The 15,861-nt window shown below is 43.6% G+C and overlaps 1 protein-coding gene across 1 annotated transcript; it reads right to left on the reverse strand.

Moving 5' to 3' along the window:
• Positions 1–114: 114 nt before the first annotated feature.
• TGOLN2 (trans-golgi network protein 2) lies at positions 115–8,299 on the reverse strand. Its single transcript, XM_061432710.1, has 4 exons — positions 7,957–8,299; positions 6,935–7,713; positions 4,840–4,923; positions 115–4,075 (listed from the first exon to the last, which is right to left on the reverse strand). Exons 1-4 carry the CDS (start codon positions 8,000–8,002, stop codon positions 4,070–4,072), a joined length of 915 nt encoding a protein of 304 aa, XP_061288694.1. The 5' UTR covers positions 8,003–8,299; the 3' UTR covers positions 115–4,069.
• Positions 8,300–15,861: the final 7,562 nt, after the last annotated feature.

Consider the following 15,861-nt stretch of genomic DNA (forward strand, 5'->3'; position numbering starts at 1 on the left):
TTGGACCAAATAAGCTTTAAAGAAATAAATCATCATTAAATTACAATAAGAAAAATAAAACTGCAAAACAGTGGTATTCTGCTAATTGGGTGAACAAAAAAGAAGGGAAACAACTTCAGCAATCAACCATTTATTGAACACTTTAAAATTCTGAATTAAAGGAATACCAAAGAGTGTGAGGAAGCTGGTTTTGTTGGCAGCTTGAAACCTGATAAAGCTCAGACCCAATGCCTTTATGAGGAGTTTCAAGATTGGGGTATTTGGGAAATCCACATGTGACTTCATGGAATTGGGCTGAGATTCAGTCTTAGTTCTTGACGTACAGTTAAATTTGAGAAATCTCTCCCCAGGTTTCCTTCTTAAGCAAGGCAAGGCCAGACACAATGGTCCCACCCAGAATGTTTAGGAGATAGCTGGCAGAAGTACAGGGTCTGGTGCAGAGCGCTCTCCTCCCTGCTCAAATGGTTCAGAACATGTGCAAGGCTTGCCAGCTTTCATCTCACATGCAGCAGCATTCCACATATAGTCACCCTCCCAAAATGAGGGGCAGGCTTGTGAATTAAATGTGAAGTGGGAGGAGGAAATGAGAATCCCTACTGGGAATTTGAGAGGTTTAGGGGTCTGTCACCAAGTTTCACGAAAAGCCATCACGTGGCAAGAAATGTGAGTGTACATACCTAGTTGTCAGGTCTTTACGAGTTAACTTAGCCTTTTTAGGTAGACTCTTCAAATGATTCTAAAGCACAGATTCCTCCAAATAGAAACCACTCTTCAACCAAAAACTGGGCGGCAAAGCAAAGCACAGAGCTGACTGGATAGGGCACCTCTCCTGCCTGCCCGCGCCCCACCCCAGCTAGAGAGATCCTCCCACTACCACCAGCTCACCCTCATCTACACAATCTCTAGGAAAACACGCTTCAAAGAGTATCTTCAAGATGACAGTGACCCAGAAAACAACTTTTCCTTTGGTGTGGGAGATTTCTTTCAGTGCAATTTCTAAAGTGAAACTTAAACTCGACCGTATTCTTTCACAAGAAATCGTCCTGCTCTGAGACTTAAAAAGTGAAGCTACATGGACTCCACAATACGTATGCGTCCACCTGGTGCCAACCTGCTCTCGGTGCCTGAAACCAATCTTGCTTTCTGCTCTCCTCCTTCCTAGCAAAATCCATCAATAAGGGCAGCAACCGGCAGACAGAAAGCGGTGTGTGAGGCCTCAGAAAGGTCACAGCCAGATGTCCTAAAGAAAGAACACGTCTCCTTTGTGAAGAGAAATGAACTCAGGTCCCCAGGGACTGCCCTTTGTGAGGCAGATATGCAGATGACGCCACGGGCGCTCCCGCGAGGAGCTTCATTTTCTTGGGGAGACCAGACAGAGATGTCAGATACTGACTGCTCTGCTCTGCTTTAGTTCCAAAATGCATGAGTGAGATTCTGTTTACTGGAGTAAAACAGAAAGAGCTGATCAGGTGGGGTGGGGGATTAGGCAGGTGCATGGGCAAACTGGAGCTGGGGCCTGAAAAAACAGGTTTTTGGGGAGGCAAAGGAAAGAAGAGAAGGGAGTGTGCCCTAACTGAAAATCAGCCACCAAAAGCCAGGGACTGGAGAACGTATCAAGGATGTCAAGGCCTGATGGTTGCCTGACAAGAGGGGCCTTAGGCCCCGGGAGGATGCAGAGAAAGACGGGCAGGACAGCATCAGCCTGCAGAGCTGTAAACACCAGGGTCCATGAACTTGATTCTCAGAGCCACGAGACAGAAGCTTCAGAGCACTCTGGTCTTTACACACATGAGGAAGTGGACAAGAGATCAATGAAGGTGGCTCCTAGGGGAAAAAAAAGATCCAGAAGGGTAGTGAAGTGGGTGGGGGTGTGGGGCAGGGAAGCAAGGAAAATGAAGAGAAAGACTGTAGCTAGAGATATTTTTCTTTTTAATGGATAGGACTTTTGTGCCAAGAGAGAAAAATGTCAGCTTGGAGTTGAGATGATCAAAAAGACTGGGCAATTGAGAGGGGCAGCTTAATGTGTAGAAGAAGAGAAATTCTGTTTCAGTGACAACAGGTTGACAAGCTGGAATGTTCACCACACGGCAGGACAGGGTTCTCTGGGAACTAGGCTGAAGACAGAAACTTGGGAGTCACTTATCCAGAGGCTAAAGAATGAGTAAGTTTCTGAGGAGACAAAGGGATAGACCTGTCTTTGCAGGCATTCTCCCCCACCAGCACAGGAAAAGGAAAAGGGAGTTCTCAGAAGCCAGGCCACAAAGACCACAAGAGGAGAGGTTGAATTTGGATGGTCTAAGTGTCCAATTCTATTCAGGGCAAGACTAAGCTTTGAGAACAAGCCACTGGATTTGGTGATCTGAACCTCTGGGAAAACATTCTTGGCAGAAAGACAGAGACTAATGAGTTTGTAAAGGTTATGAGGAGGATGAATGGCAAGGGAACTGAAGCTATACTTTCTGGAGAAGCTGAACAGCAGAATGGACCACAAACAAGATGGATGGGAGCAGAGAATCTGGGCACACAGATAGGTGGCAGGAAAATGGTGCCAGTGGAAGACAGGCAGAAATAGAAAACACCAGAGGGGAGGAAGAAAGGCAGGGAAGAGGGAGACAGAGAAGGAAATAAAATAACCATGGTCTTAGGGGATGATGCCAAGAGTCTTCAGTCCTCACCTTTACAAATGTCACCTGCAGAGGATGAAAATCTCCACTCAGTCATGGGCTGTTTTAAGTGAGGTGGAAGATACCATGACAAACACTATGGCCCCTTCTTCCACCAGACTTCTTCAACAGCCTAGAACTCACCCTCTTCCTCTCTCACTTCCCACTTTCTTAAATTTCCCTGAGATTAGCTATTCTCTCTGTTTCTTCTTTGCAGAAACAACTCTCTTTAGGCTCTCTATAATAGGGTAGTACAACAGTTAAATGAAACTTCAAACAACAGTCTGATCTAGGAGGCTACCCTTGGTTACCCCCAGGGAATTCTCTAAATTTCTTAAACTTTAATAACCCCTGACATGGGACAGAGCGGGAATTTTTACTAATTAGCCTTACCATTTTATATCAGATAAGAGGACCCTTAACTAGATTTAGGTAAACAAGGGACTATAATCAGTTTGTAAATATAAGTAAATACAAATATTTTAGGCAACAAAGGCAAAGTAAGAATTTGTGGGAATCCTGTTTCTTAAAAGTCCTCTAAAAAAATGCAGACCCAAACCAAATGGTCCTACATGCCTTCAAAGCATGAACTCAACTCTACTTCAGAAAGTTCCTGTAAGGATGGTAAGCAGGCATAAACACAATGTTTCGATAATCGTTAACTGTTATTTTTAAAACATCTGTGACAGGGAACAGTGGCTTTAAGCTTTCCTCCCAGAATCCCCGAGTTCAGTTTTCTGCTCAGTACAACCAAATGCAAGTGGATTCACTTTGTCTTAAGTGATAGGAAACTGTCAGAAGAGCATGAAGAGCTTGCACTAGGCAGGCTGGACTCGAGGGCAAGAAAGCCCGTTTTGTAGCTGCTGTTTCGGTTTGCTGCTGGAGACTTTGAAGAAATTCGTGTTCACAGGAGCCCTCAGGCCATCAGCAGTTACTACCTTCTATATCTTTTGTGGGGTACACATCCCCACAAAGGAAAAGGCCTTGGTAGCAATGGGCCTTAATCTGCAGTTTTCTCCTAGGCCCTCGAAAGTAAATAGTGTTGAGTGCAATGGTGTTTTCAAGGGCTAACCACCTTCAACCCAAGGCCCCCGGCAGGGCACCTACCCAGGGCCAGGATCTCCCTTTGGTCACAGCTGGGTGCCCACATGCTCCTCCACTCACACTCAGAGGGGGACAGCCTGGAAGACACCAGTATAAATAAGGGGAACACAGGAGGACAAGGTCGCCAAAGTGCAGGTGCAAAATCTAAAGCAACCCCCCTTCCCCACCACCTCTGCTAGCCCTGACTTGCCACCAAACCCTGGAGGAGGGGGTGTCTCTTAGGTCACAGTGTTTTTCTCTTCATTCTTCTTGATTTAGAGACAAATCAGCAGGGAGGACAAGGTTCTCAAGAACAGAAAAAATCAAATCTGAAACGAGAGCAATACAATCCATTGGTAACTTTCATCTGTTTTCATCTGTTTTTATATCTTACTGCTGGGATGATGGGGCAGGGGCTGAGGCTGAGGGGAAGAGATCTCCTAGAATTTTCGGTTCAGAGGAAAAATTCAAAATGAAGACAAACTGACCCTCACTGTACAAAAAACAATCGATAAAATAAAAGCTTTTAATACCAATTCTCAGGGTGAGTCAAATGCCTGTGAAAACTTGTGAAGTGCTGGTCGAGTGTGAAAAGTATAGGCAGAGAGTCGAGGGAGTTGCTCTGAGGTCTTGATTTTCCCAGAAACTAAGGGGGAAAAGATCACGTGTTTTGGGACTTCCCAATGGGATTGCACTGGTCCAATGGTTAAGACACTGCCTTCCAATGCAAGGGTGCAGGTTCGATCCCTGGTTGGGGAGCGAAGATTCCCACATGCCTCTGCCAAAAAAACCAAAAGAAATCCAGAAGCAACACTGTAACAAATTCAATAAAGACTTTTAGAAAAAAAAATATCACAGTGTTTCTGGGTCTGAGCTTCCTCATCTACTGAAGGAAGATGATGTTGTAGAGGTCCTGAGAATCTTCTAACACTAACACTGCAGACATTTTTACAGGGGATGTCTGTATGCTGTGGTCTGAGAAGGGCAGAGGCAATGGCAAACAGCACCCCCAGAATCAGCTGCTGCCGCTATACCAAACACAAGCCCATGGCTAGGTGCATCTGAGATGGCGTATTCCTCCCTCCTCTCTCACCTTCTGGTCCAAACGTTGGTAGTCAGTAGCCTTTGGCCGCCGTGTAACTTTGGATCTTTTTCCTTCCAGGACGAAAGCTATAATCTGGGGAAAAAGACAAGACAGTGATTAACAAGTGACTTTATGGTGACAGATTTCAGTCTCTGAAATTAGAGGTAATCACCTGGCGGCCCATTTGTTAATGATCTTGACAGCAAAAAGAGTAGACCATTCACAGAAAGGCCCTACTGACAATTATAAGGAGGACAGGGCCTAGTTACATCAGAATCCTTTATCCTAAACGGAAATGACAGGTGCAGGACAGCTGTTCTAGGCTCTAGCCAGCTGGAGTCTATGTGATTTACTCAAGAGAACGCAGCCTATTTAAAAGCAGAAACATCACTCTGCTGACAAAGATCTGTATAGTCAAAGCTATGGTTTTTCCAGTAGTCATGTATGGATGTGAGAGTTGGACCATAAAGAAGGCTGGGTGCTGAAGAATCGATGCTTTTGAACTGTGGTGCTGGAGAAGACTCCTGAGAGTCCCTTGGACTGCAAGATCGAGGCAGTCAATCCTAAGGAAAATCAACCCTGAATATTCACAGGAAGGACTGGTGCTGAAGCTGAAGCTCCAATACTTTGGCCACCTGATGCAAAAAGCCAACTCACTGGAAAAGACCCTGATGTTGGGAAAGATCGACGGCAGGAAGAGAAGGGGGTGACAGAGGATGAGATGGCTGGATGGGATCATAGACTCAGTGGACACGAGTTTGAGCAAACTCTAAGAGATTGTGAAGGATAGGGAAGCCTGACATGCTGCTGTCCTTGGGGTACAAAGAGTCAGATAGGACTTGGTGACTGAACAACACCACAGTGAAAAGAACTGCCAACTCCTCCCCAACTGAGACTCTTCCAGGCTAAGCAAGTCCCCCTTCTTTTATCTTAATATCAAGCAATAATTACTTCTAATCTGCAAATGTACTCTTTCACCCCACACTTTACTTCATCTGAACCTTACCACTCTCATTTCATACTTAAGGTTACTCTCCATGATAAGCACTCGGATGTAGAGTAAAGAATGTACCTTCAAAATTTTTTTTTTCATGGCCACATTCATGTGGCATTGGGGATCTTAGAACCCCAACCAGAGATCAAACCTGTGGCCCCTGCAGTGAAAGCATGGAGTCTTAACCCCTTAACTGTCAGGGAATTCCCAGGAATGTACCACTTCTACTAAATGTCTTCTCTCATTTCTCACAGATCTAGGCCTTTTGACTATCATGAATTGAACCCTTCAATTTTAGTCAGACTATTAGAAACTATTAAATTCTTAGGGCTCATAAGAAATGCAATCATTTGGGAAGAATCTGAAAATGAATATATATAAAAAACTGAATCACTGTGCTGTACACCTAACACAACATTGTAAATCAACTACACTTAATGTTTTTTTACATTTCAGTTAAAACAAAAAAAGAAATGCAATTATTTTGTCATTGGGAGTCGTTACTAAGCAACACAACAAACCCTGCTGAAGTAAAAGATGAGTGTATTCATGCAATTTCTGGCCTTTCTTCTAATCAGAAACTCAGCTGCAGAACATAGACCCCTGAGCGCTCTGCTGCTGGTATTGAAGACTCTGTAACCATTCTTTCTGTTCCTGCGGATGGAAGACAAACGCTTGGGAGAGGAAGCTAGAAATAAGACAGGAAGCACTGAAAACAGGAAGATCACTGCTTTAACTACATACAAACTGTCAGGTCCTCAGGTCCTCCTCAGGATGTGAGAGATTCTAAGTTCCAAGATTATGGGAGGAGACTTTCATTTGGGTCAAATCATAATAATGTCCTAAGCTTCAAACGTGATGCAACAGCAGAGGGCACTCAGAGGAAACAGATGTGAAAACAAATGATTTCTAAAACAAAGGGAAAAAAAAAAAAAAAAAAGAACCCTAGAAAATCCAATAGAGAACCCTGGCAGGATCTCAGGAGAAAAAACGGAAGTTTGTTTCTTAAATTCCCAGGGCTTACTGGCTGATGAGTGATGGATACTCACACATCAGGCTTTCTGGGTGGAGGAAATCCCACTCCTCCTCTTAAGGGCATTCTTGCCTTACCTTCCGCTTATTGTGGTAGGCGATATAGAGGGCAGCGACGAGAATGGCTGCTGTCACCAGATACGCAAAAAAGTGGCTGCTCTCTGCACTGGCATTTCCAAGCTTATCCTTATAAAGGTCATCCTTTTTACTCCAAGTATTCGAAAGTGTCCCTTCACGGTTCTCCCTGGAGGCAGGGCCAACCATTTCTTTCTCTTCTTTGGGTGGTGCGTCTTCCTCTGGCTCTGTATCCCCTTCTTCAGTCTCCTTGGGCTCCACATCTTCAGTTAGTTCTAAGGGCTTACCTTCTCCCTCCTGCTGGGGAGAAGAGGGGTCTGCCAATACTTTTCCCCCAGGTTCAGTTCTGGAAGTCTGCAGAGCTTTGCCAGTTACTGTGTTTACGTGAAGCTTGGTGGACTCCTTGTTATCAGAAGAGGGGCTGGAGACCAACTTGTTGGATTGGTCTCTGGGGGAACTGCCAGGGTCGGCTCTCCCGGGGTGCTGCTTGGTTCCCGAATTGTCACTGCCGGTTTCCCCAGGGTGCTGCTTAGCTCCCGAATTATCAGAGTGGGTTTCCGAGGGGCGCTCCTTGGCTCCCAATTTGTCGAAGCCGGTATCCGCCGGGCGCTTTCCCGAATTGTCAGGGCCGATTTTCGCGTCGGTCTGATTTAGAAAGGTTTGGTTACTGTTTTCTTGCCCAGACTGAGCGATCAAGACGTGCTCCCTGGAGCTTCCTGCAGAAGCCTGATCGTCCTTCGGAGCGGCTGTTCCGGGAACTGGAGCAGAACTGAGCAGTAAGTCTGAAACAGAGAAACTATCTGGCTGAAGAGAGGTACTCGGGGAGAAAGGACTCCTCGGAACGTTGCAACGGGCAAACGGGAGGGGAGTGCTGGCGAGCGGAGAGGGCGAGGTTCGGGCAAGCAAGAAGTGAGGTCAGGGGCCGATAGGCCACGGTGAAGATGACGGGCCCCGGGGCGAGAGTGGGATTACTGGGGGCTGGTCTTGGGACTGCGGTGGGGTGGGGGCGGGGGGGAAATTCTTACCTGCTGCCGCGACGCTCAGTAACACGAACGCAACCAGGAACCGCATCCTGCACCGACTGCGCTTCCTTCCCCTAATGCTCTCGCGAGATCAGCACGCTGGCTTAGTGTTATGTCCCGCCCCTTCCTGTGTGCGTCGCCGCAGCCACACCCACGCAAGGGGCAGAGATTAGAAAAAAGCCCGGAAAGCTGGGGTTCCGCTATTTCATCCGAAGTGTGACTGCTTTTCTTGGTGGTGGGGCTGTATTGTTGCGTGTAGAAGGCGTATTTGTCTTTTCCTGCTTTCTTAGCTCCGCAGCGGCCGCTACAAACTTAGTCCCCCTTTCCTTCTTCGCTCTCGTATTTACGAGACAATACTGGCGGAGCAGGAGTTCCCTGGCCCACGGACGTACCCACGGGAGTGACGTCGTTGGGGCCTGGCTCTTGCTCGCTCCCATCCTCTACCTGCCTTTCTACCTTCTCCCTCCTTCATGATTCTTTCCCTGCAGCGCACAGATGTGTGGAAATCTGGAAACAGACACTCACCCCATCACCTTTGTAGCGGGAGCCTTCGCAACCCTGCTCCCTGCTCTTTTGACCCCCCCACAGAAACGGTGTCAAAGATCTTTTCTTAGAAGTTCATTTGTTTTCTGATCGTGTAAATTATTCATTCACGCTAGAAAAGTCACTAAATGTGTACAAGTAGAAAACAGAATCTCTGCTTTCACCCTTCCAGAGTAGTGACTATCAACGTTTTAGCGTATTTCTGTCTTGCAAACAATATTTTTGATTAGGTAATATCTAACGGTTGAAAAATCAAAATGGGATTTATTTTGTGAAAAGTTCACATTAGAAAGTTACTGAAGCAATTATCTTTAAAAACCTCAAAAAGTTCTTGTGGGATTTCTCTTGTGGTTTAGTGGTTAAGAATCCACCTGCGAATGAAGAGGGCATGAGTTCCATCCTTGGTCCCATGGGGCAGCTAAGCCGGTGGGCCACAACTACTGAACCCAGTGACCTACAGCCAGCGCAACAAGAGAAGTGACAATGAGAAGCCCCTGTTATCTGCAACAAGAGGAAGCCTGAGCAGCGAATAATAAATAATAAAAGAATGTTTTTGCTCTCTAGCTCTCCTCCACAAGTTCCTATTCAGTGATTTTTTTAGAACAATTAGGATAAATATAAATGTACTCCCGCCCCCTGTTTCTTAAGTAGTGTGTTTTCACAGTCTTTTATTCTATAATCATTTTCTCCCAAATTGCAATTATTGGATATATAGTTTTGTATCATGCTGTTTAAAATGTCTGTTGTGTTCACACAGACTATGGGAAGAAAATAGTGTGTTTAGGAGTTAAACATTTAGGAAGCTGTTGCAGTAGTCCTAGAAGGACTAGCATAGGTACAGTGAGAATAGAGGGAAGTGGTTGGACTCAATATAAATTTGGGAGGAAATACCAACAGGCCTTGGACATAGATTGGCTATGGGAGGGAGGTATGATGTGAGGAAGATGTGGAAAACCAGATTTAATACGATTGGGGCACTAAAAGTGAATTTCTTGCCTGTGAGACAGTCAAGTAGAAATAACAGAGAGGTAGCTGGAAACATGAACATCAAATGTGAGTTCAAGGGCACTCTCCCCTAATTAAATATTGTCAAACATGACTGTGAATGGTTTCATAAAAAATTTATATTTATCATTGGTTTTGTGACAGTTTCCTTATTATTGGAGTTCTGAATTATTTTCAGTTTTCTACTCATAGTGATTACTATTTATAATCAGGTGCTGATTAGGTGCCTGAGACAGAAGCTCAAAAAACTTAAGCAACTTGTTTAAGTTGTGCTATTATCTTACCCATCCTAGGTAAGTGACTATGCTTAATCTGCTAATTTGAGAGGAGAAAAATAGTCCTTGTTATTCTCTTTTAGTTTTTTAAAATTTTTATTTATTTTCGGCTGTGCTGGGTCTTCACTGCCTCACAGGATTTTCTCTAGTTGTGAGTGGGGACAACTCTTCCTTGCAGTGCACGGTCTTCTCAAAGCGGCAGTTTCTCTTGTCGAGGAGCACAGGCTTCTAGGGCAAGCAGGATTCAGTAGTTGAGGCGTGTGGGCTCAGTATTTGTGGCTTCCAGGCTCTAAGCACAGGCTTAATGGTTGTGGTGAAGGCTTAGTTGCTCCAAGGCTTGTGGGGTCTTCCTGGACCAAGGACTGAATCCATGTCTCCTGCATTGGTAGACAGATTCTTTACCACTAAGCCACCAAGGAAACCCGTTATTCTTTAATGTTTACTGCACAAATAATTCACCTGACTTTGAGCAATTAATTGTTTTAGGTATCAATTTCTTCTTTATGAAATGGGAATAAAAGTGTTGAGGGTGAGAAAATTCATACAGAGTATTTAACAGTATCTACCATATGGCACCCAACTCCAGTACTCTTGCCTGGAAAATCCCATGGATGGAGGAGCCTGATAGGCTGCAGTCCATGGGGTCACTAAGAGTCGGACACGACTGAGCGACTTCACTTTCACTTTTCACTTTCCTGCATTGGAGAAGGAAATGGCAACCCACTCCAGTGTTCTTGCCTGGAGAATCCCAGGGACGGCGGAGCCTGGTGGTCTGCCGTCTATGGGGTCGCACAGAGTCGGACACGACTGAAGCGACTTAGCAGCAGCAGCAGCATATAATTAAGGCTCCCAATACATTCACTATAGAAAACATTTTAAAAATAAAGATAAGACAAAGTAAGAAAATAAAAAGGTCCTGTTCAGTTCAGTTCAGTCACTCAGTTGTGTCCGACTCTTTGCAGCCCCATGAACCGCAGCATGCCAGGCCTCCCTGTCCATCACCAACTCCCGGGAGTCCACCCAAATCCATGTCCATTGAGTCAGTGATGCCATCGAACCATCTCATCCTCTGTTGTCCCTTCTCCTCCTGCCCTCAATCTTTCCCAGCATCAGGGTCTTTTCAAATGAGTCAGCTCTTCGCATCAGTTGGGCAAAGGACTGGAATTTCAGCTTCAACAGCAGTCTTTCCAATGAACACCCAGGACTGATCTCCTTTAGGATGGACTGGTTGGATCTCCTTGCAGTCCAAGGGACTCTCAAGAGTCTTCTCCAACACCACAGTTCAAAGCATCAATTCTTTGGCACTCAGCTTTCTTTATAGTACAACTCTCACATCCATACATGACTATTGGAAAAACCATAGCCTTGACTAGACAGACCTTTGTTGGCAAAGTAATGTCTCTGCTTTTGAATATGCTATCTAGGTTGGTCATAACTTTCCTTCCAAGGAGTAAGCGTCTTTTAATTTCACGGCTGCAGTCACCATCTTCAGTGATTTTGGAGCCTAGAAAAATAAAGTCAGCCACTGTTTCCCCGTCTATTTGCAATGAAGTGATGGGACCGGATGCCATGATCTTAGTTTTTTGAATGTTGAACTTTAAGCCAACCTTTGCACTCTCCTCTTTCACTTTCATCAAGAGGCCCTTTAGTTCTTCTTCACTTTCTGGCATAAGGGTGGTGTCATCTGCATGTCTGAGGTTATTGATATTTCTCCTGGCAATTTTGATTCCAGCTTGTGCTTCCTCCAGCCCAGCGTTTCTCATGAGGTACTCTGTGTATAAGTTAAATAAGCAGGGTGACGATATACAGCCTTGATGTACTCCTTTTCCAATTTGGAACCAGTCTGTTGTTCCATGTCCAGTTCTAACTGTTGCTTCCTGACCTGCATATAGGTTTCTCAAGAGGCAGATCAGGTGGTCTGGTATTCCCATCTCTTTCAGAATTTTCCACAGTTTATTGTGATCCGCACAGTCAAAGGCTTTGGCATCGTCAATAAAACAGAAATAGATGTTTTTCTGGAACTCTCTTCTTTTTCGATGATCCAGCGGATGTTGGCAATTTGATCTCTGGTTCCTCTGCCTTTTCTAAAACCAGCTTGGACATCTGGAAGTTCATGGTTCATGTATTGCTGAAGCCTGGCTTGGAGAATTTTGAGCATTACTTTACTAGTGTGTGAGATGAGTGCAACTGTGCAGTAGTTTGAGCATTCTTTGGCATTGCCTTTCTTTGGGACTGGAATGAAAACTGACCTGTTCCAGTCCTGTGGCCACTGCTGAGTTTTCTAAATTTGCTAACATATTGAGTGCACCACTTTCACAGCATCATTTTTCAGGATTTGAAAGAGCTCAACTGGAATTCCATCACCTCCACTAGCTTTGTTTGTAGTGATGTTTCCTAAGGTCCACTTGACTTCACATTCCAGGATGTCTGGCTCTAGGTGAGTGTGAGTGATCATACCATTGTGATTATCTGGGTCATGAAGATCTTTTTTTCTACAGTTCTTCTGTGTATTCTTGCCACCTTTTCTTAGTATTTTCTGCTTCTGTTAGGTCCCTACCATTTCTGTCCTTTATTGAGCCCATCTTTGCATGAAATGTTCCCTTGGTATCTCTAATTTTCTTGACGAGATCTCTAGTCTTTCCCATTCTATTGTTTTCCTCTATTTCTTTGTACTGATCACTGAGGAAGGCTTTCTTATCTCTCCTTGCTATTCGTTGGAACTCTGCATTCAAATGGGTATATCTTTCCTTTTCTGCTTTGCTTTTCGCTTCTCTTCTTTTCACAGCTATTTGTAAGGCCTCCCCAGACAGCCATTTTGCTTTTTTGCATTTCTTTTCCCTGGGATGGTGTTGATCCCTGTCTCCTGTACAATGTCACGAACCTCCGTCCATAGTTCATCAGGCGCTCTATCAGATCTAGTCCCTTAAATCTATTTCTCACTCCCACTGTATAATCATAAGGGATTTGATTTAGGTCATATCTGAATGGTCTAGTGGTTTTCCCCACTTTCTTCAATTTGAGTCTGAATTTGGCAATAAGGAGTTCATGATCTGAGCCACAATCAGCTCCCGATCTTGTTTTTGCTGAATATAATCAATCTGATTTTGGTGTTGACCATGTGTAGAGTCTTCTCTTGTGTTATTGGAAGAGGGTGTTTGCTATGACCAGTGTGTTCTCTTGGCAGAACTCTATTAGTCTTTGGTCTGCTTCATTCTGTACTCCAAGGCCAAATTTGCCTGTTGCTCCAGGTGTTTCTTGACTTCCTACTTTTGCATTCCAGTCCCCATAATGAAAAGTACATCTTTTTTGGATGTTAGTTTTAGAAGGTCTTGTAGGTCTTCATAGAACTGTTGAACTTCAGCTTCTTCAGCGTTACTGGTCAGGGCATAGACTTGGATTACTGTGATATTGAATGGTTTGCCTTGGAAACGAACAGAGATCATTCTGTTGCTTTTGAGATTGCATCCAAGTACTGCATTTCAGACTCTTTTGTTGACTATGATGGCTACTCCATTTCTTCTAAGGGATTCCTGCCCACAGTAGTAGATATAATGGTCGTATGAGCTAAATTCACCCATTCCAGTCCATCTTAGTTCGCTGATTCCTAGAATGTTGGTGTTCACTCTTGCCATCTCCTGTTTGACCACTTCCAATTTGCCTTGACTCATGGACCTAACATTCCAGGTTCCTATGCAATATTGCTCTTTACAGCATCGCCAGTCCCATCCACAACTGGGTGTTGTTTTTGCTTTGGCTCCATCCTTTCATTCTTTCTGGAGTTATTTCTCCACTGATCTCCAGTAGCATATTGAGCACTTACCGACCTGGGGAGTTCATTTTTCAATGTCCTATCTTTCTGCCTTTTCATTACTGTTCATAGGGTTCTCAAGACAAGAACACTGAAGTGGTTTGCCATTCCCTTCTCCAGTCGACCCAGAGTTATTAAGAATAATACTTTCTTGGTTTTCCCTTTTTTATAGGCAACTGTGTATATGATCAATTATTAACTGGAAACGAAGCAAGTCAGAGAACACATGTGCAATTCTCATCTTGCAGGTCTCTTTGTCACTTTAGTGACAACTAGTCATGTCACCTCTTTTGGGACACTAACATCTCCTTATTTTCCAGTTTCTTTACTCAGCATCCCTTGAGGGCTCACAATTGTCATAGAACTATTTTCAGAAGGATAATGAAATTGACGGCACAGAGTTGATGTAAGATAAGGAGTTATTAGGTATTTCAGTAGAGGGAGTGAAACCCGGTTGCAGTGGGATAAGTAGTAGATGGAAGGTAAGTAGAAGCTAGCTTTTTCTGGAAGTTTGAATGTGAAACTAATATGGAAGAGGACTGAGTGTTTTTAACCTGACTGAGAGGAATAATTTACTAGACAGACCAAGATTACAAGACAGAGAGATATGATGACTGCTGGAGGGGCTGGGATTCAGGGGACAGTTCACCCTGAGTCGACCTTGAGACCTGTGGAAAAGCAGTTAGCACGGCTGGAGGGTGGGTGAATACTTAGGTAGGGATGTGGGAGATCAGAACAGAATTTTTTTTTTTTTTCACCTTTTTTGGCTGTGTGGGATCTTATTTCCCCAAACAGGGATTGAACCTGTGCCCCGTGAATTGGAATCTTGTTGGAATTTTAACCAGTGGACCACCAGGAAAGTCCCCAGAATAGAACATTTTAGCTGGCCTCAATTTCCTTGATATTCTAAGGGGCAACATAGTCTTTGAGAGAGAAAAGGTGGGGATTAACCCGAGGACTTGAGGATGGTGGAGAGAAGAGTTGTTGAGGGGAATAACACAGGAAACTGACAAAGGCTAAGTGTAGTAACTGATGAAATGTGCTGAAGGCCTAGCTTATGTTAGGTACATGTCTATTGTGGCACCTACTGCAGGTGTGTGGTTTTTCTCCAGGAAGTGCTGTTACCTGGAATAGGAGCAGAGAAGGTAGATCTTAGAACTAACTTCTTACTCACACCAATACTGCTTTAAGGGAACGATAGGGCCATAACTTGAATAAATCTTAAATTTCCTGGCACTTCTACATATAAAAAATACTCAAAAAACTTGGAAAAGAAGGGACTTGCCTCAACCTGAAGAGGGCATGTACAAAAACCATACTACTAACATAACGGTAATGGTAAAAGACTAGATGCTCTCCCCCTGAGATAAAGAACCATGCATGACTGTTCTTACCACTTTCATTCAACTTTGTATTGGAAGTAGCCAAGATAATTCAGCAAGAAAAGAAAATAAGACGCATCCAGATTGAAAGGAAGAAGTAAAACTATATCCATTTGTAGATAACATGATCTTGCACAAAGAGAATCTTGAGGATTTTCTAAAAATTTATTAGGACAGGTTAAGCAAGGATGTAAGAAGTGAGATCAATATATAAAAATCAACAGTATTCCTATACACTTTCAACAGACAATCTAAAAATGAAATTAAGAAACAATTCCATCTACAATAGTATCAAAAAGAATAAATCCCTTAGGAATAAATCTATCAGAAGAAATGCAAAACTTATACTCTGAAAACTACAAATATTATTAAAAGAAACTCAAGAAGCCCTAAATAAATGGAAAGACATTGCATATTCATGAATTGGAAGATGTAATTGTTAGAATGGCTGTACTTCCTAAATTGATCTACCAGTACAAACCCTATTAAAATTCCTGGTGGCTTCTCTGCAGAAATTAATAAATTGATCCTAAAATTCATACAAAATGCAAGAGACCCAGAATAGCTAAAACAGGTTTGAAAAAGAATGAAATTAGAGGACTCTCATTTCCCAATTTTAAAACTAATTACAACATTGATTAGGACAGTGTAGCACAGGCATAAAGACATGTGGCTAATGGAATAGAATTGAGAGTATGGAAATAAACCTATATATTTATGATCAATTGATTTTTAACCACGGTGCTGACTGTTCAACGGGGGAAGGAATAGTCTTTCAACAAATGGTGTTGGGATAACTCACTAATGTATAGATGTTCACCACCATTAGTATTAGTTAGATAAATGCAAATCAAAATTCAATGAGACCCCACTCCATATCTACTAGGATGGCTGT

This window comes from Bos javanicus, chromosome 11 (genome assembly GCF_032452875.1).
Source record: "Bos javanicus breed banteng chromosome 11, ARS-OSU_banteng_1.0, whole genome shotgun sequence".
Taxonomy (NCBI): Eukaryota; Metazoa; Chordata; class Mammalia; order Artiodactyla; family Bovidae; genus Bos; species Bos javanicus.

Excerpts from the sequence above, each read along its gene's own strand:
- TGOLN2 (XM_061432710.1), bottom strand. The coding sequence starts at position 8,002 with ATGCGGTTCCTGGTTGCGTTCGTGTTACTGAGCGTCGCGGCAGCAG. Across the intron at positions 7,714-7,956 it reads ACTGAGCGTCGCGGCAGCAG|ACTTACTGCTCAGTTCTGCT; the intron begins GTAAGAATTTCC and ends TCTCTGTTTCAG. Across the intron at positions 4,924-6,934 it reads CCTACCACAATAAGCGGAAG|ATTATAGCTTTCGTCCTGGA; the intron begins GTAAGGCAAGAA and ends CTTTTTCCCCAG.